Here is a 26,690-nt window from a genome sequence, read left to right as displayed (position 1 = left end):
GTGAATAAAGACAGTTTAATGTTTTCATTTTGAGTCTGGACGCTTTTGATCATTTGTTTTATTGCTCTGGTTAGAACCTCCAGTAAAATACTGAATAAACGTGGTACAGGCAGATGTCCTTGCCCTAGTCCAGATCTTTGAGGGGAACATTCAGGTCTTCTGTTGTTGTTGTTGTTGTTCGTTTGTTTTCATCATTAAGTATAATATTGGCCGTGGACTTCTGTAGATGTCCTTTATCAGGCTGAAGAGTTCCCTTTTATTTCTACTTTGTTGAGAGTTTTTATCATCAGTGGGTACTGAATTTTTTCAAATGCTTTTTCTGTACGATAATCATGTGATGTTTTCCCTTTATTCTGTTGATACGCTGTATTACATTAATCGATATTTGGATGTAAACTAACCTTGTATTCCTAGGATAAATCCCACTGGGTCATGGTGTAGAATCCTTTTTGCATGTTGCTGGATTCAGTTTGTTGCTATTTGGTTAAGGGTTTTGGTATCAGTTTAATAAGGGATAAATTGAGGAATAAATGAATTGAAAAGTGTTCCCTCCTCTATTTTCTGAAAAGTTTGTGAAAGATTGATAATTTCTTCTTTAAATATTTGGTAGAATTCACCAGTGAAGCTGTGCGGGTCTGGGCTTTTCTTGTAGGAAGATTTAAAATTATTAACGCAGGTTCTTTGTTGCAGGTCTATTCAGATTTTGTATTTCATTTTGAGTCAGTTTTGGTAATTTGTGTATTTCTAGGAATGTGTCCATTTATCTAAGTAGTATAATTTGTTGGCATTAATTTCTCTATTATCGGTCATGCTTGATTTTGGGAATTTGTGCCTCTTTTTCTCTTTTGTTTTCCTTTGTTCATCTGGCTAAAACTTTGTCAATTTTTGTTAAGTTTTTAAAGAACCAGCTTTTAGTTTCATTGATTTTCTCTATTGCTTTTCTGTTTTCTCTTTTTTAAAAAAAAATTATTTTTATTAGTTATTTATTTATTTTTGGCTGCATTGGGTCTTTATTGCTGCCCACGGGCTTTCTCTAGCTGTGGCGAGCGGGGGCTACTCTTCGTTGTGATGCGCGGGCTTCTCATTGCGGTGGCTTCTCTTGTCGCAGAGCACGGGCTCTAGGTACACAGGCTCAGTAGTTGTGGCGCATGGGCTTAGTTGCTCTGCAGCACATGGGATCTTCCTGGACCAGGGCTCGAACCCGTGTCCCCTGCATTGGCAGGCAGATTCTTAACCACTGTGCCACCAGGGAAGTCCCCTAGTCTAATTCACATTTAATGGAATTTATATATATATGTCATTTCACTGGCCATTTTGCTGTTTTCTGTATTTCTCCTGTGGGTTTTGTTGTTGCTATTGTTGTTGTCTGGTTCTTCTCTTCTTCCTTTATTGTTTTCTTTTGTGTCAAAGAAATATTTTTACTGTCCCATTTTAATCCCTTTAAAAAATAATATATTTTAAATTATTTTCTTAGTGGTTGCTCTAGAGACGGCAAAGTACATTTTAATTTGTCACAATCTACTTCAGATTAATACTAACTTACTTCCAATCAAATGTGGAAACCTTGCTCTAATATAGTTTCAATTTTCCCCCCTTTGTGGTATGATTATCACATATATATTACATTTTTAATGTTATAAACCAAACAACAAGAGTTGTGATTATTATGAATGTCTTTTAAAGAATTTAAGAGTATTTGTAGAGTATTTGATATTAACCCTCATATTTACCATTTCTGGTGCTTTTTATTTCTTCTTATCGATTTCATTTACCATCTGGTGTCATTTCTTTTCAGCCTGAGGGACTTCCTTCAGTATTTCTTGTAAGGCAAGTCTGTTAACAGTGAATTCCGTCGCTCTGTTTATCTGGGAATATCTTGATTTCATCTACCTCTTTTGGAGGATAGTCTTGCTGGATACAGAATTCTTAGTGGCCCTTCTTTTCCGTTTAGCATTTTGAATGCGTCATTCCACAGTGTCTGTCCTGTTTTTCTTCCTGTTGATCATATTGTTCCTCAGTACTTAGTAAGTTGGTTTTCTCTTTCATGCTTTTCTCTTTGTCTTTCAACAGGTTATGATGTGCCTAGGTGCACATCTCTTTGTATTTAACCTACTTGGGGTTTCTTGAGCTTCTTGGATGTTTAAGGATTTTCATCAATCTTCAGAGCTTTTTGGGTATTACTTCTCAGGTGTTTTTTCAGCCCCATTCTCTCTCTCCTATCCACTAGGACCCACAGTGCACCTAGGTGTGCTTGAAGTTGTTCTGTGGGTCTCTGAGGCTCTGTTCGTTTTTCATCAATGTTTTCTTTCTTTCTGTTCTCATATTGATAATTTGCATTACTCTACAAGTTCACTGATTCTCCTGCTATCTCAGATCTGCCCTTGGTCCTTTTACATGATTTCTCCTCCTCATTGAGACTCTTCACTTGTTGACTGATTATTGTCATGCTTCCCTTTAATTCTTTGATCATATTTCTGATAGCTGCTTTGAAGTCTTTCACTACCAAATCCAATTTCTGGAGACCTCTAACGACTGCCCACCCCCAGATATTGGTCACATTTTCCTGTTTCTTTGCATTTCTTATAATATTTTTGTTGGTGTTGAAAACTGACCATTTTAGGTTATATACTGTAGCAGCTCTGAATTTTGATTTCCTCCAGAAGGTCGTTGCTATTTTTTGCTTGTTCATTTGTTTGTTTGTTTAGTAACATGTCTGGGTTAAATCTGTGAAATTCATCTCCCTTGCTGTGTGCAGTTGCTGCTGCGGGGTTTTTTTTAAGTTTCTAATTTTTATTTTTAAGTTCGGCTTTTGAGCCCCTGTTTCTGCATAGCCTAGAGGTCAGCCGGCTTTTGATCAGACGTCATTCTGAAACACCTTGATCTAGTAAGCCTTTATCTATCTATCTGACACAGGTCAAAGACCTGTGTGTGGAGAGAAGAGGAACACATTCAAAATTTAGGCATTTTCAAGTCTGCCCGGCTTTTCTTTTCACTAGGCCTTGGATGTTTCCTGTGTGCCTATACATGGCCTTAGGGTCAGCTAGGAGTCTGTGGCTGGCTTGGGCCCTTTCCAGAGTCACATAGCCTCAGTCGTTCTACACAACCTCCAGGATGGTGATTGCCATAGGCAATGCTGTTGGGCGTGGCCACCACCCACTGTTCCAAACTGTGTGATTCCCCTTCCCCCGTGGCACGGCAGCTGCTGGCCCTCAGGGCCTGCCCCACCTTGCAGGGTCTCTGAGTCTCCCCAGCTGGGACGGTGGTATGGGAGCAGCCCTGGGCCAGAAAGCTGCAGACTCAGTGTTTGTACCTGAAGTTCAGCCGTTTTCAAGCATAAACACTTCTCCCGTGGTTGCATGCTCTTGGCTGACTTCCAGAGTGTGGAAATGGTTGTTTTTATCGATTTGTGCAGTTTCATAATTGACTTTTGGAGAGAGGATCTGCCAACTTCTTCACTTGGCTGTAAGTACAAGTTCTGCCTCCCTGAAGTGCATTTTCGACTAGGAATGTTGGGGCACAGTTCAGGGCCCTTGGAAGGATGTGGGTAGGGGAGAAGTGACGGGATATGAGGGTATAAAGGTTGGCTTGAGTGGTGAGACCTCATTTAGCAGAGGAGGAAAAGAGTAGTATCCATAGGGAAAGGGATTTTCCCAAGTTGTCAAAGCTCAGTCCTTGGAGTGCTGACACGGGACCTGGGTCTCCTGACTCCCAGTCCAATGCTTTTCCCTTCCAGCAAATTGCTGTTCATTTTAGCAGTTGTAGTTTAGAAGTCGGAATGTCTAGGGGTGTTCAGTGTAAGGCCCTTCCATCCCTCCATCCCTCCATCCCTCTACCCAATATGGATCGAGTGCCTACTCTGTACCCAGCTCGGTGCTGGATAGTGAGGATAAGTGGAGAACAAACACTGACACAGTCCCAGGGCTCAGGAAGCTCATGGTCTCCGAGTTGGGACCGTAGCCTCAGGAAAAGGCTTGGCAGGAGCCATTTGGAGGAAGCATCCCCTGCTTCTCTGGTAGTCTTGATTAAGGCAGGAGCACTTTCCAAGGAAAACAGTGAGTTTTCCCTCAAACCATGATTTTCAACCAAAATTTTATTTGTGGACAATTTTATTTTTGAAAAAAATGTTAAGCGTACAAAGCAGTTAAACTAAAAAAATCAGTTTCATATTCATTAATTTTGTGGCAAAAGTTTTGATTTCTGAAGTGAATCTTAAAGGCAAGAATACGGTGAGGTCTCTTTCAAAACATTTATTGAGGGCTTCCCCGGTGGCGCAGTGGTTGAGAGTCCGCCTGCCGACGCAGGGGACGCGGGTTCGTGCCCCGGTCCGGGAAGATCCCACATGCCACGGAGCGGCTGGGCCCGTGAGCCATGGCCACTGAGTCTGTGCACCCGGAGCCTGTGCTCCGCAACGGGAGAGGCCACAGCAGTGAGAGGCCCGCGTACCGCAAAAAAACCCACAAAAAACAAAAGGAAAAAACGTTTATTGAAATTGAAGGCTTTGAAAACCTCTGCTCCAGACAAATCTGTCATCGTGAGGCCCTTGGCCTTACACAGAGCATCATGGATGGTGTGGTACTCAGACACCTGCCAACTGCTCTTAGCTGCCTGTGCGATGCCAAGGAACCATATGGAAACTGAAAAATTCAGCAGAAATTCTGGATGCCTTGTCTACGTGACAACAAATAATCAGATATTTGGAAACAACAGACTTTGGACTAGATCTTGTCATCCTCTGGGAATTCCTAAATACAACCTTGGAGGTGTTACCTCTTACCCCATTGTTCTCTTTTCCTTTTTGTTTTTTTTTTCCTGGGTGGTCTCACTCAACAGTCATGCCCAAATCTACGTCTCAGGCCCCGATACTCCGCGGATCACCATTTCCAAGGGCCTCTGGAGCCTCCCTGGCAGTGTGACCGTGGCGAGTAGGGCTCGCCAAATGTCCACGTGCTCCTACACCTGCAGCCTCCCCTGCAGGTAGGTGGAGGCCGTCAACTCAGACTCTGGCCAGTAGGATGTGAGTGATGGAGCACCTCCCAGGTCTGACCCCCACAAAACATCTTGTGTGCTTCTCTCTCCTCTGCCTCAGTGACCCTGGAGGTCACGTGTTCCAGACCGCGGGGCCACAGGCTGGAGGGGGCCCAGTCGACCTGCGTAAGACTTTGTGAATGGGTGAGATACACCCTTCTTGGGTTACCCCTCTGAGATTTGGAGTTCTTTGTTACTGCGGCGCCGCCTGGCCTCACCTGACGAATACCTTCAGGATGCCCCACAGACACCTTCTCCTTCAGATTTGTTCCCTAATGAGGAACATGGCATCCTTGTTTTCCCAAATATCTCAGAGCCTCTTTGACTCCTCCCCCTCTCTCCTCTTGCATAATCAGAGGTTCTGGGGACCCGCCTCTACCTCTCCTTCTCCATGGCCCCCCACGATCGTGGTCAGGTCTCGTCATTGCTCTCCTGGACCAATGCCATGGCCCCCCAGCTGGTCTCTCTGTCTCTCTTCCAAGCTCCAGCTTTCAGAAGCTGCCGGAATTAGCTTTCCGCAACACAAATCTCATCTGGTTGCTCCTTTTCTGAAAACCCCAGAAGGTTCTCTTTGACCTCAGGAGAAGACGCAAGCCCGTAGCTCCTGGGCCCGCTTTCTCCTCCAGTCTGGCAGCCACGGCTCCGTCCTGCAGGGCCAGGCCCGTGAGCCCACCCTGAGCGGACCAGGCACCCTGATTCCTTTGTCCCTTGTGTGCGCCGTACCCTCTGTTTTACTCCAGCTGGGTCCCGACTCATCATTCAAGACCTGCTCAAATGTATTTTTTTCTGACAGAATACGTTCTTCCCTCCATTTCTTCCTCCGTGCTCATGTTTCCATAATAGCCCGTGTTCTCTGGGGTGTTCGTGCTGTTAAGTAGAAGTAAAGAACTACAGGGCCAGAAAGTTGGGGGGAAACTGAAGTAATCAAAATGAAACAGATTTTGAAACTGCAGAACTTTTCCGTCCTTAATACGTACATGTCACAGGATAGACTCAGAGGCATTTCCTAAACCACAGGTACATTTCTGGAGGGTGTCTCATTGGGCTCGTGTCCTGCTGAAGTTCTTATGTAGCTCACCCCCTCGTTTCACCCTTTGGGAGACTGAGGCCCCGGGCACACAGCACTGAGTGGCCGGGCTGAGGCAGCTGGCTTCCCAGGGGGCTGCCCTGTGGGCAGAGGGGGGCCCCTTGAGTTAGAGACCCCCACCCACTGAGCATCTCTGGGACTTACTGCTCTGCCCCGGCCTCGGGGAACGTTTCCGTTACGAATGAATGTGCGCTGCATCCTAGACGGGGCTTTTGGGTGTCTGGGCTGAGTCTTCAGAGTGGACGGTCACAGACCATAGATGAGGTGTGTGTGACACAGACGGAACTTACTGTGGGTCGTTCTGTCACTGTCCCCCGTGAAGGCCTTCTCTCTGCAGCGCACTCTGCAGAAATGCCCTCCTGAGCATCTTACAGACACTCATTTATCCGCACAATGACTGATGACCATTCTTACTGAACACAGGAGGAGACAGAGGCACAAAGACGTTCAGTGACTCCCCCAGAGCCCTGCAGGGCTGGGACGGAGTTCAGCTCCAGCCTCGCTTCCCGCCCGCGCTCTGAGCTCATTTCCCCCCAGTGCACGCTAATTACATACTGATGAGGTGGGCGCTTTCAGACACAGGACACCCACCTGTGAGGCAGGTGTTGCCAGTGTGCTCACAGCAGCACCTGAAACATTACCATCAGCATCCTTGTCCCGAGGGTTGCCGCTCTCCAGCTGTGTGATCCAAGGCAGGTGACTTAGCCTCTCTGGGCCTCTCTGTTTCCTCCTCCGTTTCTAACATCAAAATAACGATGCACCCCAACACTGGCACATGGGAGGCAATTGGCAAGTTCTGCCCCCTCCCCAGTTCCGGTGAACCCTGGTGTGTGGGGCGGGGGGTGGGTGGGGCTGAGGGAGGCTGTGCCCTCCGGGGCTGGCTGTGTCCCCCCCGTTTCCTGCCTCCCTGCTTTGGTCCCTAGACCTTCCCTGGGCTCCTGCTGCAGCCCAGGGCCTGTGCATTCGGCTTCAGTGGTGAGACTCCGGCCTCTGCCGTCTTCCCCAAGGATGGTCTCTGTTTGGTTGTATGTCACTCCCAGGTCCAGCCTTTCTCCTCTCTGCCCTGCCCACTACGCTGACCAAACAGGGCTCTGGCCCCAGATGGACAGACGGGGGATCCCACTTCCCTGGGCCCGTGGGGGTACTTTCCCAGCCTCCCCTGGTGCTCATCAGGAGATGGTCAGGTACTGTAGTGCCCCGAGGCCCTGAGGGCTCACTTCTGAGCCACATTCCAACCCAGTAAGAGCGGGGTATCGGGTGGCACCCGCCCTGCACTGGCCAGCGTGGTCACGGCCCCTGCTCTGTCTCCACAGTGTCCTGTGTCACATGGAGAGTGGGCAGCAGCAGGGCGCTGGGGGGCCCAGGCTCAGGCCCCACTGCCTGTGCTTCCCTGCTGCACGGGGTAGGCCGGTCACTGTCACGCCGAGAGCCTTGGTCTCACCGGGTATCAGTGGAGCTGACAGTCACCCCAGCCCCACAGGGTCGGGAGGGTTACAGATGTGAAGGCTGCGGCAGAGGAGCCTGGCATGGGGAGAGGCGGGGCACCCCGGGCCCACCCCACACCCCAGAGCTCGTTGGCACATGCGGAAGCATGGGTTCATGGCCCACTGCCACCCTCGTGCTGCTGATGTAAACTTGGGCGAGCCCCTCTGCTTGGTTATGCTGTGCCACAGCTTCCTCCTGTGTGAAAAGGAGACGGTGATGGACCCCTCCCCCCAGCTACGGGGCGGGGAGCGAGGTAGCCCTGCAAAGGCCTGGAGCAGGGCTGGTGCCCCGTGCTGGGGAGGTATCTACGTCTCTGCTGCAGTGTCTTTGACGTCCTTGTCCCCATTGCTGGCGCCGACCTTCCTGAGGCTGGGCACTGGTTCTGGTCATCGCCTGGTCCCCTGACACTGTGGTGGACGCTTGAGGGACCGTGGAGCCTCCGCTCTCACTGGCCCTGCCCGCCCTGCCCTGCACTCAGCTGCCCTGGAGCTCTTCACCTGCTGGTTCCTCTAAGGACCCCATGCTGTCTTCTTCCAGCGCGCGCCACACGCTGGTCCCTCTGCCAGGACCACTCTTCCCGGTCTCACCACCAGTTCCTGTTTATGCCTCCAGGGATTTGGTCTGGTTCATTCCCTGCTCTCTCCCTGGGGCCTAGACTCATGCCAGGCACACAGTAGGTGCTCGGTAAACATTTGATGAGCGGAAGAAATGAACCAAGCTGTTTGCAGGCGCTAACTGTGCGGTGTCCGTGATTAAAGAGAGCCCTGATGGCCGGGAAAGGGCCACTTGTCATCTGCTCTCTGTCCGGTTCCGGCCTACTACCTGGCTAGCCTCTCACACGTCAGGGCTTTGGTGGCCCACAGTGCCGGTGCTCTGGGGATGGAAATCCCTGCCACCACCAAAAAGCAACCACCCTCACCACTCCCTATAACGCACCCCTACGCGGCACCACCCAAGGAGCTGCCGCCGTTTCCTCCCCGTCTCCCCGCCCTCTTTGGCTCGGGGCAGCCTGCACACTGTCTGTCTCGCCGTGGGGCCTCGTCTTCCTCCTCCGTCTGGACGCGTTTCCCTGCCGTTGCGGGAGCAGACTTTTGTCCTGGTCCAAGTTAGTGTCCCGACCAGCTGTCCCCACTGCCTTCTCCCCGGCCGGCCTGGTGATGAGGCTGTGGCATTGGTTGATCCTTCTCCGCAAAGCTAGTACCTCGAACCCTTGCTGTTCCCTGACAGTCATCAGGACACTTGTCTGCAAGTCACCGCTGCCCTCCTGCCCCGGAGCAGGCAGAGAGCTTCTCAGCATCGCGGGAGGCCGAGCTGGGCAGCTGAGGGAGTGGCCGGGGCTCCCCTCTGTGGAGCCCAGCACCCCACCAGCACCCCGAAAGCCTGTTCCCTCAGTCTCCCTCCTGCCGGGTCCCCCAGTGTCCCTGGTGAGTATCGCTCGTGATTCCGTGACTGTCTCCGAGACGGGCCTGCTCGGGGAGCCGCGTCTGCTGAGCTTCGTCACGATTATAAAGAGAAACTAAAATATTATCACTAGAGACCTTTGATCATTTAAAAAAGCTTGAGCCTTCAATGAGCAAGCAGTCTGATTAAAAGTTGGAGGGGCTTCCCTGGTGGCGCAGTGGTTGAGAGTCCGCCCGCCGATGCAGGGGACGCGGGTTCGTGCCCCGGTCCGGGAGGATCCCACATGCCGCGGAGCGGCTGGGCCCGTGAGCCATGGCCGCTGAGCCTGCGCGTCCGGAGCCTGTGCTCCGCGACGGGAGAGGCCGCAACAGTGAGAGGCCCGCGTACTGCAAAAAAAACCAAAACCAAAACAAAACAAAAAATGTTGGAGTGACAAAGTATTTCTTCTGCTTTCTGGATGAGAGCATTGTCATGGAACCGGGAAGCAAGGCTGGGTCTTGAAACTAAAAGATTTGGCCTGGGGTTCCAGGGGCCCCCACGTACCTGTCAGGAAAGGCACCATTTACTGTGGTCCAGCCGTACGCCAGGCACTTGGCATCTGTCCTCTCACGAATCCTTATAAAAAGCTGTGCTGCAGGCCAGGGGCTCGCGGCTGGCTGCACACTGGCATCACCTGGGAGCTTAGAGATGCCCCACAGAGATGGCGCGGTCAGGGGTGGGGCTTGGGCGTCGGTATTTTTCTGACGTCCTCCAAGTGATGCCAATTGTGCAGCCTGGGCCCAGAGCCACTGGGTGCGTCAGGACCACCTAGAGGGCGTGTTGGACACAGATCGGGGCCCCAGCCCGGAGTTTCTGGTTCAGTAGGTCTGGGGTGGGCCCAGAAATCAACCCATTAACGCAGATGCTGCGGGTCCAGGGATGACACATTGAGAGCCACCGAGTCAGGGCCGTGCTGGCCCCGTTTCACAGGTGAAGCAATTTATGGAACAGAGAGGTGAAGTTGGGCTACGCTCAGGACACCCAGTTGGTACATGAGGACGTGGGCCTTTGAATCCTTTGGGTAAATTACTGCCCCCTGTGTGCTTTCACCTTCCCCACCTTTAAATTGGGGAAAACAGTACTTACCCTCTAGGGGAGTCAGAGGTGCGCTGGGTTCTTCCATCAGGAACAGTGCCTGGCCCAGAGGAGGCGCTCAAGTGGCAGTCTCGGTTGTTATTTTTTCTGTTACCTGGAGGGATGAGTGGAAGAGCAGAAGGCCAGATGGTGGCTCTCCCTTCCTTTAGGCCCCCAGACACCTCCCTGGGATCGCCTGCTTCCCTGACGTCACTGTTGAGCTGTGCACCTCCCCCATCAGACTGTGAGCTCTCCAGGAGCAGGACCAGGCCTGACTTGGTCTGGAGCCCAGTGCCCTGCATGGAGGCGAAGAGGGAGGATGACTGGGGCTGGTTTCCCCGTCTTAGGATCTTGCTGTTGTGAAGAATCAGGTGTTACAGATCTGGAGGGGGTTAATATTTATCTCACGCATGCACCCTGATGCCAGGCGCTGAACCCCAGCTTCTGCACGTGGCCTGCCTCCATGTGTTCATGCCCAGACACCTGCTGAGCTGTCGGCCACCTCGGTGGGCACCGCAGACACTGCCTCTGTGGCCTCCGGAGACCCCACTGCGCCGGGGGTGTCGGACAGGATGCCTGATCGAAGCTCTCCTTTGCTTTCTACACTTGCCTGCACCTTTCTCCTGCATCTGCGTCCCTGAGTCCCTGATGTGAGTCACTAAGGAGGGTGAGCGCGGGGGTAGGGGGCGTGAGACTGGGGTGAGGGAGGCACCCGGAAGCGGGCTTCCCTCCACTCTCCCCTCCTCCGTCGCTGCCCGCTGCCCCGTGCCCAGCTGCCACAGCTTCTCTCTTGTCCTGCACAGTCGTGTCCTCAGTGCCTTCCTGCACCTGTCCTCCTGGCGGCCAGAGTGATGCTGTAAGAACGCCGCTGGTCTCACTCTCCTGCCTGAAACCCTCCAGAGGCTTTGCAGCGGTCTGTGGATACAAATGAAGCCCGGCAGTTCCTCCTCCGAATACCCAGTTGCTCTGGGCCGGGCCGGGGCTCACGTGCTCCCCCTCTGCTGGGATGGCTCTTCCCGCCAGGCTTGTGCCGGGCCTCTCAGCTCCGAGTCACCTGGCCCCCAGCACCTCCTCGTTGCCATCGCACACCTGCCTTATTTTCTCCTGGGTACGCAGCACTGTCTAGGTTTTCCCCCGGATCTGTCTAGCTGCATGAGGACGGACGCTCCTCCCCAGCACAGGGAACTTGTCTGTCTCCCTCATCACTGTGTTCCTGGGGGTCCAGTGATGTTTGTGAGCTGAGAGATCCGGGGAATCACAGCGTCTCCGGATTTGGATTCAGAAAAGGGATGAATCAGTCCTGCTCTTCCGAATGCCTTGTGGCCTTATTAGGGCAGAGGCAGCCAGTTGTTCTGGAGGGAGCACTGGTGAGGCATCATGGCCTCTGCATTCCAGACCTGGACCCTCTCCCCGGTTTGTTGGGACATTAACCAAATCACTAATGATGTGGCCTCGGTCTGAGCCTGGGGGTGATGTGTGTTCACATTACCTCCCTGCCTGGCTGAGCTCTCCAAGCCTCGGAGGGGTAACACGCACAGATGGCAAGTAACCGGGGTGGGGTGGAAAGAGCGCTCCCTTGGGGCCAGAAAACGTGCCTGGAGTCTGGCCCCTGACTCTGGCCAGGTGACCTTGGGCAGTCATCACTCTGAGTCTGTTTCCGTGACTGTAAGATGGGGACAGCCTGATGGTGAGAATTAAATATAACCTGCAACATCACCCACCCCAGGAGCAGAGGCCCCCATCTTCTTTTCCAGGACGCAGCCAGTCCCTAGGAAAGTGCCCAGCACACAGTAGGTGCTCGATCATGTCACTGTCAAGTTTTCTTGAGGACAGTACTTGGAGGCCTTCCTTTATTTAAAAACAAGACAAAAAAAAAAAAAAAAACGAACAAACAACTGGAAGAGACCTTAGAGACTGTGCAGCCCCCTTCCCTTCACAGCCGGGGACATGGAGGCTGAGCCAGCATCAGGGAGCCTCTTGGTGAATTTGAGTCTAAGGAGGGACAGACCCAGCTCTTCTGGCCGCCGTGCAGCGAGCACCTTCCCGCCAGCCACTGTCTGCAGTGTTGCTTTGCTCGTAAGCGTCATTTTAGTGCCCGCCTGCCACTTGGTTTTGTCCCCCCTCCCGTCAGCCCTGCGCTGACCCTGTTCTGTTCTTCCCTGCTCCCCGTGCTGGACCAGATGTTCCCACAGCTGCTGGCTCCCCCTTCTCTCCCGACCCTGGGCCTGAGCTGGAGATGTAGACTCTGACAGATTGGGAATTTACGCCACCGAGGGGGTGAGGGCACGTTCCAAGGTAGGAGACTTCATAGGTATCCAGCCAAGCCCCGCCCCCCACCCCAGCACTGGGCAGAGGGCGAGCCCACTCTGTTATTGGCTCTGAATTCCGGGTGAGCCTGGGTGAGCAAGCAGAAGACAGGGTGCTGGGTGCTTCAGCTCTTTGGGGGCCAGCGGGAAGCCCCACTGTCTTTCCCAAACGTTCGAGCCTTTGCTCCTTGGCCCCGTTAGGCTCTCTCACTCTGCGCTCTCTCTCTCTCTCTCTCTCTCAAGCAAAGAGACCCAGCTGGGAGGTGAGTGTGACGGGGATGCTGAACCTGAGGATTTTTAAAAAAAATTTATTTATTTTTGGCTGCACTGGGTCTTCGTTGCTGCAGGCGGGCTTCTCATTGCGGTGGCTTCTCTTGTTGCGTAGCATGGGCTCTAGGTGCACGGGCTTCAGTAGTTGTAGCACGTGAGCTCAGTAGTTGTGGCTCGCGGGCTCTAGAGTGCAGGCTCAGTAGTTGTGGCGCACAGGCTTAGTTGCTCCGCGGCATGTGGGATCTTCTCGGACCAGGGCTCGAACCCGTGACCCCTGCATTGGCAGGCGGATTCTTAACCACTGTGCCGCCACCAGGGAAGCCTGAGCCTGAGGATTTTTATTTAATGTGGGGGCCACTGGGGAAGGAGGAGGCGGGGTGGCCCCTGGCTGAGGATGCACAGCTACTCTGACCCTGGCCTTGCCTCGGACAATCTCCTGCTCCTGTGTCTTTTCCCTGAGGCCAGTGCGGGGCACATGGTGGGTGCTCAATGAAGTTATATTGAAATCTACCTAAAGTAGGTTCATGACCTTGGGTGGGGACTTGGTGCGCTGAGCCTCTGTTTCCCCAGCTCTGCACCGTGGCTGCCAGGCTCTGAATGAGACCTTGTCCCACACCCTCTCCTCACCCAGGCGTCTGTCCTTATGTTCAGGGACTGCCCCCTTGGTGGCCCCCGGGGTTGGGACATAAAGCCACTGTCTGCAAGTCCTGAAGCCTAAGCCCCAGGAGTGGCTGCACCTGTAGGTCATCTGGAAGCTGCCTTAGCGTCTTCGCAGGGCCCTCCGGCTGCCTAGAAGGTCTCCTCCTCACCCTCAAGGAGCTAGGTCCTGTCTCCACTGTTACTCCTTCAGAGGCTCCTTCCGGAGACCACCTCCCCACTTACGGTCTGGCTTCATTCTGGTTCTCTGGGGTGATTTTGTCCGTGAACGTGTCCACTTAGGTGTGGTCTTTCTCCCACATTAGACTCTCAGCAGTGGGAACAGGCACCTGGCTGTGTTTACCTCTGTGTCCCCACTGCCTGGAACTCTGCTGGCCCAGAGTAAGTGGTCAGTAAATACAAGAAGAAAAGGCGGAAGGAAGGCAAGAGGGCGGGAGAGGAGGGAAGGAGTAAGGAAGGAGCAAGGAAGGGAGGAGAGGGGTCTGTGGCCTGTGGCCCTGGAGGGTGGCGGCCTGCTCCAGGACCTCCGGCCCCTGGTTCCTGAGCGGCTGGCGCTCGCACGGGCGGGCACGGAGCCGGCCGGCAGGTGGCGGTGCGCCCTCGGCTGCGCGGGTGGCGGCGGCGGAGCGGCGAGTCCCCTCCTCCCGCCGGCTCCCTCCCCTCTACGGCTCCTTTCTCTGAGCTCTCGCTCGCGCTCCCCAGCGCTCTCCGCTCTCCCGGCCGCGGTCTCCCTTGCCCGCGCCGCCCCGCCGCCGCCCCTCGGCGACCATGGCGCACCGGGGACCCCCGCGCGCCCCGAAGGGCCCCGGCCCCGCCGCCCGAGCCCCTAGCCCCCGGGCGCCGCCGCCGCCGCGCTCGCCGCGCTCGCGGCCGCTCCTGCTGCTGCTGCTACTGCTGCTGGCCGCCTGCGGGGCGGCGGGGCGCTCCCCCGAGTCCTGGCGCCTGGGTCCCCGCGCCCGGCTGACCCGGGCGCCGCCAAGCCCGCCTGCGGGGCGCGCGCTGCCCGGCGGCGGCGAGGACCGGCAGGCGCGTGGCGCGGAACCCGGCGCCCCGGGTCCCGGTCAGGCTCCGGGTCCCGGCGAGGACGGCGCCCCCGCCGCGGGCCAGGGGCGCTGGGCACGGGCGGCTCCGGTGGCCGGAGCGGCTTCGCAAGCGCAGGTCTCACTCATCAGCACGTCGTTCGTGCTCAAGGGGGACGCGACGCACAACCAGGCGATGGTGCACTGGACGGGCGAGAACAGCAGCGTAAGTGACCTCCGCGCGTCCCCCCGGGCCCTGCCCCGGACACCTCGGAGCCCCCACTTCCGGACGGCCCCGCGGTCACCCCGGGCATTCTCGGAGACTTGGGGACGAGAGTCACCTCGGCGGCGCCCCTGCTGGCCCCTGGCCACTGGTTACTTGGGGACCAGATACGTGAGCGCCCTGCCTCACCTCGGGGGGCATTTCCGCTGATTTCTGGGACCCTGAGCCACCTCAGGGGCGGCCCCACTGGCCTCCAGATCGCAGGTTGGGGGGTGGGTGTCTCCAGAGGTTTCGGGACCCCGGCCACCTTGGGGCGCCCCCAGGCCCTTTAAGATCACTGAGGACTCAGTGTTGCGCCTTTATCGCCTTCAGACTCCACCCGGTCCACCCAGCGTTGCTTTGGGATTTTTGGTTCCAGGACCCGCTCCACCCTGGTTTACCTGGGACCCCGCTCGTGGCACCTCCACGGGCTCTAGGACTTCCCCGGTCAGCCCGGCGTCCGATTCTGGGACCCTCGATTCTGGGGCCACCGCTCTCCCCGCGTTCCCGTAGGGCGACCCGCGGCTGCCTTGAGGACCGGCCGCTGACGCACCTGGATGCGCCGGGATCTGCTTACCCGCGGGGCTGGGAGCGGAGGCCAGCTCCTTGCACTCCCTGCCCTCCCCCACCTTGGCCGCTACTTCGGCCTCGCTCCAGCTGGAAGTTGGACACCCCTTGCCCTGCAAACACACTTCTGTTAAGGTCCTCCGGCGCCTCCTTCCACCAGCTCTGTGGGTCCTGCCCCCTCTTGGATCCCGCCTCTTCCTTTTTGGTGGTGTGTCCCGGGCATGGGGATACCCTCATATTCTTCCCCGGGGGGGGGGGTGCCACAGCGTCGTTTCCCTCCCACCCCGCTCTATTCCCGCCGGAGCAGATAACCCGTGGTCATCTGTCTTGGGGTCACCTGTCGGCAGCCCCACGTGGATCATCTCTAGTTTTGGGAGAGGGAGTGGTGGAGGGAGGTGGCAGCTGTGTGTGTGCGCGAGGTTATGGGGAGAAGAGATGGGAGCCCCTCGTCACTCCTTTCCATAAATGTCCGCTCACTGTCCAGTGGCTGAGCCCCGACCCTTCTCCTTGACCAAGGCTTCCCAAAGTTCTGGGGAAGCCGCGCTGGGCCAGGGCCCCTGCATCCATTGGGAGTGGAGGGGCGGGGATGCAGGTGCTTCTCTAGTCACCGCAGGGGTGTAGCCTGGGCTGGGCGGCACTGTTACCCACCTCCTCTGTCTAGCCCCGCTGGCTGGGTAACTCTGCGGGAGAAGGGAGGGGCGAGTGGATGCGCTTCTTGGGGCAGGGGCGGCACTGGATGGGCCTGATTGGTCCAGAGCGCGGCGCCCTGCCGGACCCCCTCCCCAGCCAGCTTCTCACGCATGTGCCGGGTCTCTGGTCCTTGGTCACCTCAGCCGTCTCCAGTCAGACTGGAAGCCCTGGGGGGAGGGGCGGGTCGGCGCTGACCCCCTGCGCTCCGCCGGCCAGCAGGGGGCAGGCAGGGCCCTGAGAGGCGGTGCTTTAGGGAGGGGAGCAGGCGCCCCTCCCTCGAAGAGCCCTTGGGGGAACGTCCCCACGTACATCTGGAGAGAGGGGGCAGACCCCAGACGTGCAGCCGGATCCCGCCCTTCTTCCTTTCTTCCCAATACTCGGGAGCAAACCGTGTCCTATGTACCGTAAGCTGTAACTCAGGGACTGCAAGGTAACCCGGACACCAGTAACTCAAAGGAACCAGTAAGCATTAACAGTCAGACCAGTGGAGCCGGAACATCCAAACCAAGCCCCCTCCCCCCAGGTTGTTCCTCCAGAAGCTTACTCTTTTCAGCTTCGTGGTGGGGGGCGGTAGGGGTGAGAGAAGTTAGGGAGACCCAGAGGGGTGGAGAGCAGCCTCCCAGGTGGGACCAGCACCTTCAGGGCTCACTGACACCCATCCCGCCCGCCCACCCCCATCCTGAGAGCAGAGCTCCCCTGGAGAGACTGAGGAGGAGTCTGGGCCAGTGGGGCGGGGCCCTGGGGGCGGGGCCTGGCCGAGGAGCCCACCTGGCTTTGCTGCTTGGGGACAGTGGCTGAGCTGAGTGACTCCTTGTGACTGTCTCCTGGCTGCTGGCAGCTGAATGCCTGGAGGAGGGGCTTGGGAGTGGGGAGTGGGAATGTGGGGAGGTGCTGACTTCTCTTTAGTGGGCGGTGGGAAGTCCAGATCCGGGGAGGAGCTTTGAGAGAGGCAGCTCTCCCCTGGCCGCTGGGAAATGGGGGGCAGGGGTGGCTGTGGAGAGCAGGGCGCGGCCTGGCACTCAGCAGACGGGAGGCGAAGCCCGAGTACTCATCACTGTTACCGGCTGTGGTTCTGGAGATGCTGACCCGGCGTTTGGCTCAAACACCTCCCACTTCTCTTGCCAGCCCCGCCCCCCCCCACCTCACCCATTCTCAGGCTTGGGAAGTCGGGGAGACGGGAGTTCTCGCTGGATAAGCGCATCATCCTTTGACTTGGGGAGCAGGTGATGCTTTAAGAGTTTCACTTGCCTGGGAAGAACTCAAGAGGAGTGAAAGCTGTAACCGAGAGCCAAGGAAAACCCTTTTTTCAAACCATTATTTTCTCAGCACTCCGCGCATGCGTTGCATTGTTTTCTCCGCACGTGAAGTGTCTCGGAAATGCGCTTTGGTCCCTCTGGCAGCCGCAGGGCTAAGGATTTTAGCCAGGATTCTGCACGTGGTTCACCTCCGCTTGAAAGCACCATCTTTGAAAGCTAAAACGGAAAAGAAACTAACTTGAGGCTGATTTGCTGAGCAGAGTCTTTTAAACATTTTATGTCATCTGATTTGCACAGGTATCCGAACCCAAGGAACTACTCTCTGCAGATGTGCGCTACAAGAGCAGAGATGGTGTTTGCTTTACCATGTCAGGTGTTTTACAGAGTTAAAAAAAGCATGTGGAGAGGGATAGACTTTTTAAAATGGTATTTTAGAGCATCTGCAGAAAGGAACGGCAGGATTCGAGCTTATTCCGGGACAGGCCCCGCCGCTGTAGCACTGAGAACATATGTACGTTTTCCTTCCAAAGGCTTGGTTTCTTCCCGCTCCCATGGACATACAGAAGGGGACTAGCTTGGAAGTTCGAACACTGCCTTTCTGTCTGCCGTTTAGCTGTAGAAATGAATTGTTAGGTGTGAACTGAGTGTTTCATTGAAACCAACTGGTGTTACCTTCGATGGATCCAGAACGGGTCATGCACGGAGGCTCCAGGTTCTGGGTCTCCCGAGCTGCCCTCAGAGGCAGAGGTGTGATCTGGGGACAAGTATGACAGTGCAGGTCCCTGCCTCCGAGGTCAGGGTTTCATGCTGCCCCAATGGGGTGGTGCCGTGCCCTGTCCCAATTTTACCATTTCTGGGAGATCGCGTGCTCGTTATACTTAAGTACAGCTCACCTGTACGCCTTCCCTCACGGCGCTGGAACTTCAGTTTTGATGCGTCAGTGGACTAGAATGTGAGCTTCCTGCAGCCAGGCCCAGTTGGTTCAGTTTTGTCGCTGGTGGTCAGCAGATCGGCGTGTCCCCCGCCCCCGCTCCACATCTGCTCTGTGCTGTCCTGCAGGGTTGAGGATGTCGAGGGGTAATTCTGCCCTGACTGTTCATGCTCTCTGCTCAGGGATCTTCAGGAACCTGATATCTGTGCATATTTTATACCCAGAGAGCCAGAGCTCCAAATCACAAGCATGGAGCTTCTGAAGGTGTGAAATGGGTCACACCTAACACAGCTGTCAGATGTCAGGTTCCTTGAGGGCAGGTGTATTAGCCTCCACAGCAAAGTGCCACAGACTGGACGGCTTTAACAGCAGAATGCATTCTCCATTTTAGAGGCTGGATGTCCAAGATCAAGGGATCAGTAGGGTTGGTTCCTCCTGAGGCCTCTCTCTTTGGCCTATAGATGGCTGTCTTCTCTTTGTGTTTGTGTCCTAATCTCTTCTTATAAGGACACCAACCATATTGAATCAGGGCCCACTCCAGTGGCCTCATTTTACCCTAATCCCCTCTTTAAAGACCATATCTCCAAATATAGTCACATCCTGAGGTCCTGGGGGTTAGGACTTAAATATATGATTTGTGGGGGGCGGTGAGGGGGGCACAGTTCAGCTCGTAACAGCAGGGGAGGGGCCTCAATTACTTTTGCATCCCCTGAGCTTAACGCAGGGGAGCTCAGAGTAGTCCTGTGGGGAAAAAAGGGATGGATGTGAATAGTTGGGATACGAGGGGTGAGCACCATCTTCCCCAGTGGGGAAATCAGGGAAGACTGCATGGAAGAGGTGGCATCAGGGTGGACTTATGGGACGAGTAGGGGGAGTATATGGGAGATGGAGAGGAACATTCTGGGGGAGGAACTGCTTGAGCAAGGTCTGGGAGGTGGGAATCTGAAGGTATGTCTGTGTCATACACGGAGACAGTGAATGCATTGTGCGTGGAGAGAAATCAGAGGAAGGAAGTTTGGAAAAAACTGGTTGAAGTCCACTCCTAATGGGTCCCAAATATGGGGCTGAACAGCCCAGCGTGGCAGTGGGGGGGGGTTACTGGTGCTTGAGCTTCAGCTTCCTTGTACCCGGCCCTGCTCCTTTCTGGCTCTGAGATTTGGGGTGGATGGACTGACCTCTCTGGGCCTCAGTGTCTTAGATTTGGGGGAAGTGAAGGCTCATAGGTTTGTCTGTGGTGCAGGTTCAGTAGGATAATCCACGTAAAGTGCTCGGACAGGGTCTGGCCTGCAGCAGGTGCTCAGGGAGTGATAGCAGGGCTGGGCTGAGTTTCAACCAGTGACCCGGGGGCAGTGTGCAGGGTGGACTTGGTGAGGGGCCGTGGAGGTGAGACCTGTACAGAGACTCGGGGAGGAGGCTGCTGTGATGGTGAGGCCTGGCCCAGGGCCCTGGAGGGGGCCGAGGGAGGGAAGAGCAGGTCTGAGAGAGGGTTCAGGTGAGGATGGACGGGACGTGGCTCCCCAACCGCCCACGGAGGCCTCACGGCTCACGGCCAGGCTCCTGCGTCCAGAGACCATGAAGGCCTTCGTGGAAAGCCCTTCGGGTTCTTGAGTGAATCCAGCGACAAAGCTGATTTGTAGCCTTGAGTCTGACGGCTGTGGTTTCGTGGTGGCGGCTCCGCTCCGCTCTTGTGGGCGGGCTTGGTGGCTCCAAGTCTGCTGAACTTTCCGGGAGAAGTTTTGGGGTTCCAGACCAGCACGGTGCGGGCCTCCCGGCGTTTTGGGGGGGGACCCCCTTGGACAGAGCGCTCTGGTTCATGGCTGGCTGAGTTGTGACTGCTCAGTGCTTGGCTGTGGGCCTCTGCCCCCAGATGAAGCACTGCTCTGTCGTGGCAGCTTCACCAAGGGCGGCCAGTGGCCACCCAGACACGGACAGAGGCAGACGGAGGTCACGGGATGCTGTGACCGGCACTGAGTGCCTGTCACATTTGTTGTCAGGAAGCCAGCTGTGCCACCTGTCGGGGACCCTGGGCCTGGCGGCTGGACCAAGAATGATGAGAGAGCAAGGGCAGCCTGTGTTGTGGGATGGGTGTCGCTCAGTGGACACGTATGCTCGGTGGGCAGAGACTGGGGAAGCCCTGGCATGCAAGGCGGCAGTGTTGTACTTGGGGGTATGCTTGCCCTGTGCCCGGGACACAGAAGACCTAGGGTCTTCTGCATTCTGTCTGTGCCTGCAGAGATCACACAAAGTTTGAGAGCCCCAGGTGAGAAGAGACCTCATATTAGCCTTCAGAGCAGCTGCTTTCTAAGAGGGTCTGTTAGGTGCCGGGGTACAGTGACAAGCAAAATCACTCATGGCCCCTGTCCTGGCAGGACATTGGGACTGGACAGGAGTTCATTACAGAATTCTGGTGCTTTAAGGATCTGTGCTGGGGAGGTCAGGGAGGACTTCCTGGAGGAGGTGATGATCGAGCGGCTCTGAAGGGTGGGTAGAGTCAGTGTCACCTGGGCTGAGGAGGATGTTGCGATGGTGAGACTGTGCAGGCTGAGGGAGAGGCCCGGGGTCCTGAAGACCCCGGAGCACCAGGCAGAGAAAGAACAGGTCCGTCAATCAAGAAGCTTTTGGCTCAAAGGCATCAAAACAGCCCTGTTAATAACGTTCCCGAACACATTGCACAGATCTACGTTTACTTTAATGAAGTGGCTATTTAATTTGTGGTTGCATGAGGGTTCCTGAGAGTGTTTTAAAGAGGTCATAAATTAACTTGATTCTTCTCCACGCCCCTTCAGATTAGAAGGCAGCCCAGTGCTTGCATTAGGCCTTCTTTGGAGCTCCTGTTGTTTTAACATGTTACTTTATTATAATTTGTCAGAGGCAGGCTAAGCCCCCGAGGATGACACCGTGGGAGTGCAGAGCTGGAGCCATGAGAACATGCGCTGGCGACACGCTGAGCATCCCTGAGCGTTTCCATTTCAGGAAGACCCGGAGGGCGAGCTTGTAAACTGCCTTCTGTTTGGGAGCTTCCTCACTTTTCTTTTTTTTTTCTTAGCATCCGAAGAGTGAGTTATTTATAGATTCTTACCAATAGCCCGTTTCGCCCTCGCGCTCCTAATTCCCGAGTTTGCATGGGTGCTTTATGGAGCACGGAGGGATGTGATGACCCGTGAAGCCAGCTGTTACTGCAGCCCTGTTCCTGGCCAGCGTGTGCCCAGGTGTGGAAGCTCAGGGAGCAGGGGAACTCTGGCTCTCATCGTGGTCATGCCAAGGTCTCCATCCCAGCATCTGGAGGGTGAAGCATGCGTGTGGGTCTGTCCCCAGCCTGCTCTTGCCTGTGGGAGCCCTTTGAAAGCCTCATTCGGGGTGTGAGCTTGGATGCTGGGCATAGAACCGCCATGGAAACACGCACCCGTGGCCCTTCCGGTTCTGTCCCGTGGATGGTGGGGATGGCGAAGGCCCCGCTTCTGCCCCACGCGGGTTCCCACGGTGCAGCCGTCCCTCCGGTGGGTGGCAGAGCACAGACTCTTGCAACCTGTTCCCAGTTGTGCTGTGAGCTGGCGACTGACAGCCCACTGAGGGCAGCAACAAAACCATTTCTACTCCAGCCCCGTGATTCCAGGACACTTCCCAGAGCACACGGTGTGCTCATCGTCTTTGTCCCGCATAAGCTCTGTTTGTTGTTTTAAACGTTTAATCGGAGTACTTGAATGTGAGCTGTCACTGGAGAACCGGAAAGAAGAAAAAATTAAGACTCCGCTGTTCTTTTGAGGTGGAAAAGTTCCTTCTTATTTTGCATCTCTGCAGTAGTCAAGTTGCTGCATTTGCACAGAAAATTACAATCATTTAATTAGTTTCTTCTCACACCAGCTCGAAGATCTTAAAATAACAGCACCCTCCTTCCTTCGTGATTTTCTTGCAAAAGCAGATCATTTCCCGCAATGTTGAGCTCGCCTTGACTCCGACAGGGCACATCTCTTGCATGACGCCGTTTCCTGATGCTCAGAGATAAATTAAGTTCAAATTAAAGTAAGAAAAGAGCCAGGCCGAGTGTGGCTGCTTCTCTTCAGATCACTTTTAATTCAGAAAGGGCTCTTTATGAGTTTTCTGTGCTGCGCATAATTCTGAGGCGTCAGGGGTAGAGATACCATCTTCCAGGCCTTAGCTGGAGAGATGGCATTTAGGATCGCCTCCGTGCTTCTCCTTCGGAGGTAATTTTATCTTATAATAACAATTTCTCATTATTTACATATTGCTTCTGATTAGTAATAATGAAGTTAATAATCACAGTCCCCTTTTATGTGTCCACGGCTGTGCCGGGCACATCACAGGCATTAACTCATTTAGTCCTGGAGACAGTCCTAAAAAATAGATACGATTATTATATTCATTTTACAGACGAGAAAAGAAAGGTTCACAGCATCCAGGGGACTGGCCCAAAGTCACACAGCTAAAAAAGGTCTGAGATGCGATTTCCTTCTTCACTCTTGAGCCTGAGTGCTATTTTTTTAAAAATAAATTTATTTATTTATTTGTTTTTGGCTACGTTGGGTCTTCGTTGCTGCGTGTGGGCTTTTCTTTAGTTGTGGCGAGTGGGAGCTACTCTTCGTTGTGGTGTGCGGCCTTCTCATTGCGGTGGCTTCTCTTGTTGCGGAGCACGGGCTCTAGGCACGCGGGCTTCAGTAGTTGTGGCACGCGGGCTCAGTAGTTGTGGCTCGCAGGCTCTAGAGCGCAGGCTCAGTAGTTACAGCGCGTGGGCTTAGTTGCTCTGCGACGTGTGGGATCTTCCCGGACCAGGGCTCGAACCCGTGTCCCCTGCGTTGGCAGGCGGATTCTCAACCACTGCGCCACCAGGGAAGTCCCTGAGTGCTATTTTTTTAGTGCAAGAAATATTTCTACTCTTTTCTCTTTATTGTTATTTTTTAATGGTGATAAAATACAGATAAAATTTACCCTCTTAACCAATTTAAGTGTACAGTTGAGTGGCATGAAGTACATTCACATTGTTATGCAACCGTCACCACCATCCACCTCCAGAACTTTTTCATCTTCCCAGATGGAAACTCTGTCCCCGTTAAACACTAGCCCCCCATCGCCTCCTGTCTCCCCCTTTCCCTGCAAACCACCATTCTCCTTCCGTTTGTGAATTTGGCTGTTTTTTCTAGGGACCTTATATAAGTGGAGTGATACAGTGTTTATCCTTATGTGACGGGCTTACGTCACTGGGCATGATGTCCTCGAGGTTCAGCCAAGTTGTAGCCTGTGTCAGAATTTCCTTCCTTTTTGAAGCTGAATCACATTTCACTGTGTGGATGGACCACATTTGTTTTCTTGTTCGTTCATCCGTGGACCCTTGGGCTGCTCCCATCTCTGGGCTATAGTGAACAGCGCTGCTGTGGACATTGGGGTACAAATGTCTGTTCAAACCCCTGCTTTCTCTTCTTCTGGGTGTATACTCAGAAGTGGGATTGCAGAATTCTGTGTTAGTTTTTGGATTGAGCCTGAGGTCTTAACTACAGCAGACATCGTTCTTGTGTCTGCTTTGAGTTTTTGCCCACTTGCTAATTAGTTGCATGGTTGCAATCCCCAAAGAAATCTGTCGCCCTGTGGTTTTGGGGGAGAAATATTCACAGCACTAAGGGCCATCCCATACCTGGAGAGGACACAGCAGGGAGACAGTACAGTGGGTGGGAGTGGTGTTGTTTCTGGTTTCTTCTGATAACCCCCCATTCTGCTATGTGTGACCCAAGGGGAGGGGCTGTTGCTTGGAGCCCAGGACATCCAGATCTGTCAACGTTGGAAAGTCAGAGATAGGCTGACTGGTCTGGCGGTGGGGGGGCCTGCGGGGGGTAGGAAATGGTCCAGGGGGGCGTGGTCTGGAGCTCCTGCCGTTTGTATTTCAAGTTCACGTGCACTTCACTTCCTCCCTGCATTTAGGCCCTTTTCCCTATTGACTAGCTCATTGACCAGTTAAATAATTCAGTTTTCACTCGTAAAAATGAAGCGCTCAGTAAAAAATCTTACGTTTTTCTCAGTTTATTCCCATCGATACTGCTTAACCCCATCCAGGTTTATGTGCTGATTGATCACTTGACCGTGCAGGGGCTTCGGGGTTTTTATTTAATTCCTGCAGCCGTTCTATCTCAGTCGTTTGAGGCGGCTGCTGGGTGCCTTGCTGGGTGTCACACCACGGGCTGCCCCGGGACACACGCGGAGGGGCTTCCCGGCTCCAAGGACCCCCCCCCCACCATCCTGGCACAGAGGTTCTCAGCTCTTTCTGTGCCATAGACTCTCCCCACCCCAAGTCTGGAGAAGCCCGTGAAGTTTCTCAGAATGTAGTTTTTATAACCAGCATAACATAGAATAGATAGGATTAAAGGATGATTATTAAAAAATAAATGCTATGGCAATAAAGTTATCAGAATATTAAAGCTGATTTCTTTAGTAACACATCAACAAGAGTTAGCAGCAAGTGTGGTAAGTACCACAGTTCTGAAGTTGTGATGGACGTAAACGATATTTCGGGGTCGGCAACAGCTGTCAGCGTGCCCGGGAAAACACCTGTGATTTCTGTTGGTGACGAAGTCCCAGGTACTAAGGACAACATTGTGACTTGTTGCTTCGTGATGAAGGAAACGCCCAGTTTCAGTCGGAGTTGGTGAAAATAAACCCAGTTCTTGTTTCTCCACCCAAGTTCATGGGCCCCTGGATTCTGTGGTCCCAGCAGAGCTGGCGGGGAATCACAGGTGAGTAGAAGCGAAGTGAATAGAAGTGAAGAAGCCAGGTAGGACGTGGCTCTTGGGAAAGAGAGGGGACAGACGGACCCCGTGGGGATGATTCTCTTCTCCGCCACCCCCCACCCCAGTGCCTGCTCCCAGTGTCCTGTCTCCCCCAGGCCCCTAAGGGTGTGGACCCCGCGAGGGCGGAGCTTTGGTCTGTTCTCTGCTGTCTCCCAGTGCTAGGTGCTTAGCAGATGCTCAGTAAACATTGGCAACTGACCAGATGAGTAGGATAGGAGGGGCTCATTGGTCCTGAAGGGCTATCAGCTCAGAGGCCCGGCCCACCTCCTTCTCTGCTGAGGATCTGGGAAGGACCCCGTGGCCGGTGGGTGACAGAGCTGGCCTCCCTGTTCAGTTGCCTGCTCCCCATGTGACCTCTGAAGCTCTGTAAAGCACTCATTTGTCCCCACCTGTGTTCAGTGAGGATCCTGAGCCTTCCCCGTAGGGAGGAGCCCTTTGGGGGAGATGGAGAGACCGCTTCTTGCCCAAAGCTTTCTGCCCAGAAGCTTCGACTGGCAGCAGTGGCCGTGCAGCCAGGCCACGGCGCCCTGTGCCTCCCCCTGGCCGGGCCTCTGCCCTTCGGCTGCGGTGGCTCAGCCAGGAGCCAGGGTGCTCAGTGGGGAGGGAGCATCAGTCCGCAAATGAAGTTGGCGCTTTTAAGTCGCTTCTCTGCTCCCAGCCTCATTTCATTCACATAAAACGTAACACAGCACCCAGGAGATGGTTGGCTCAGCTTTGCAGCAGATAAGCAACTCTGGGTGGGTTTAAACGCGGAGGTGCTTTCCTGGAGGGCCACCTGGGGGAAACTGGGAAGGTCGGCTTTCTGATGGGTGTCTTTCTGAGTGTCACTCGCTTGGTCCCTCGTTCGTTCATCCATCCATCAGACCTGCGTTGAGCGTTTCCTCTGGGTCAGCCTCACGGGGATAACTAGGTCCTGATATCAGCCCTGGGGTGGGGGGAGCCCCCGAAAATGGTTTTGGTCCTTGTCACCTTCGTTCTGTGTTTGCCCGTGTCTTTCCTTTAAAGTCACATCAGCAAGTTACCTTTAAACAAATTATTTATTTATTGGGCTGAGCCGGGTCTTAGTTGCGGCACGTGGGGTCTTCGTTGCCACGTGTGGGATCTTTAGTTGTGGCGTGGGGGATCTAGCTTCCTGACCAGGGATCGAACCCAGGCCCCTTGCATTGGGAGCCCCTGGACCACCAGGGAGGTCCCAGCACGTTACCTTTTTAAAGCCTGAGAAGGTTCCACCTTCGGAGGCTGTGGCTGCGTGCTCGCACCCTCCCCTTACTCCCTGGGGGGCTGAGGGATGTGTGGGCTCGGAGCTCACCCCAGCATCTGGCCAGGGCCCCGCTGATGTGCTGGGGGTGGCGTGGTTCCGTTTTCGTTCCATTTCCTGAGTAGTTTGCTAAAGCGCAGCCAAGCCCAGCAGCGTGGGCTCCAGGAGCCCACCTTTAGAGGGAGGATTTCTTGTTGACGTCTGTTTTTTTTTTTTGCAAGTTTTCTGATACGAATTATCGCCTGAAATGCTCACCTCCTAAGGTCAAGTCAGACTTTCTTTCCATCTCACGGAGCAGAGGCCCGGCAGGCAGCCAAGGGGAAACCCGAAACCCATGGCCTTCCGGGCGGGGTCTGGAGGGAAGGGCCCTTTGGGACCTGCTTCCCCTAGATCCCGCAGCTTCCCCTGCCCCAGGGAGGGGAGCCGGCCCTGCAGTCACATGTGCCTTCCCTGGCACAGAGGAGCCAGCAGACGGACCCTGGGTGCTGAGGTGGCCTTGCCCTGCCCTGCCTGACCTGGCACCTCGCTCTTCTGGGATGTGGAGACTTGGCCGACTTTGGTGCTGACCACCT

At 54.6% G+C, this 26,690-nt stretch overlaps 1 protein-coding gene across 1 annotated transcript in view; it reads left to right on the top strand.

Annotated features, from left to right (window-relative positions):
* Positions 1-14,112: 14,112 nt before the first annotated feature.
* The window catches only part of SORCS2 (sortilin related VPS10 domain containing receptor 2), a gene marked incomplete at both ends in the record, with an annotated part of 481,188 nt that continues 468,610 nt past the window's right edge, over positions 14,113-26,690 (top strand). Inside the window, one exon of the mRNA XM_082837533.1 lies at positions 14,113-14,589. Coding sequence (XP_082693659.1) covers positions 14,113-14,589 — 477 coding nt within the window. The remainder of the gene's footprint in view (positions 14,590-26,690) is intronic.

This window comes from Leucopleurus acutus (genome assembly GCF_964270905.1).
Source record: "Leucopleurus acutus genome assembly, chromosome: 4".
Taxonomy (NCBI): domain Eukaryota; kingdom Metazoa; phylum Chordata; class Mammalia; order Artiodactyla; family Delphinidae; genus Leucopleurus; species Leucopleurus acutus.
This window is presented reverse-complemented; position numbering and strand designations above follow the sequence as displayed.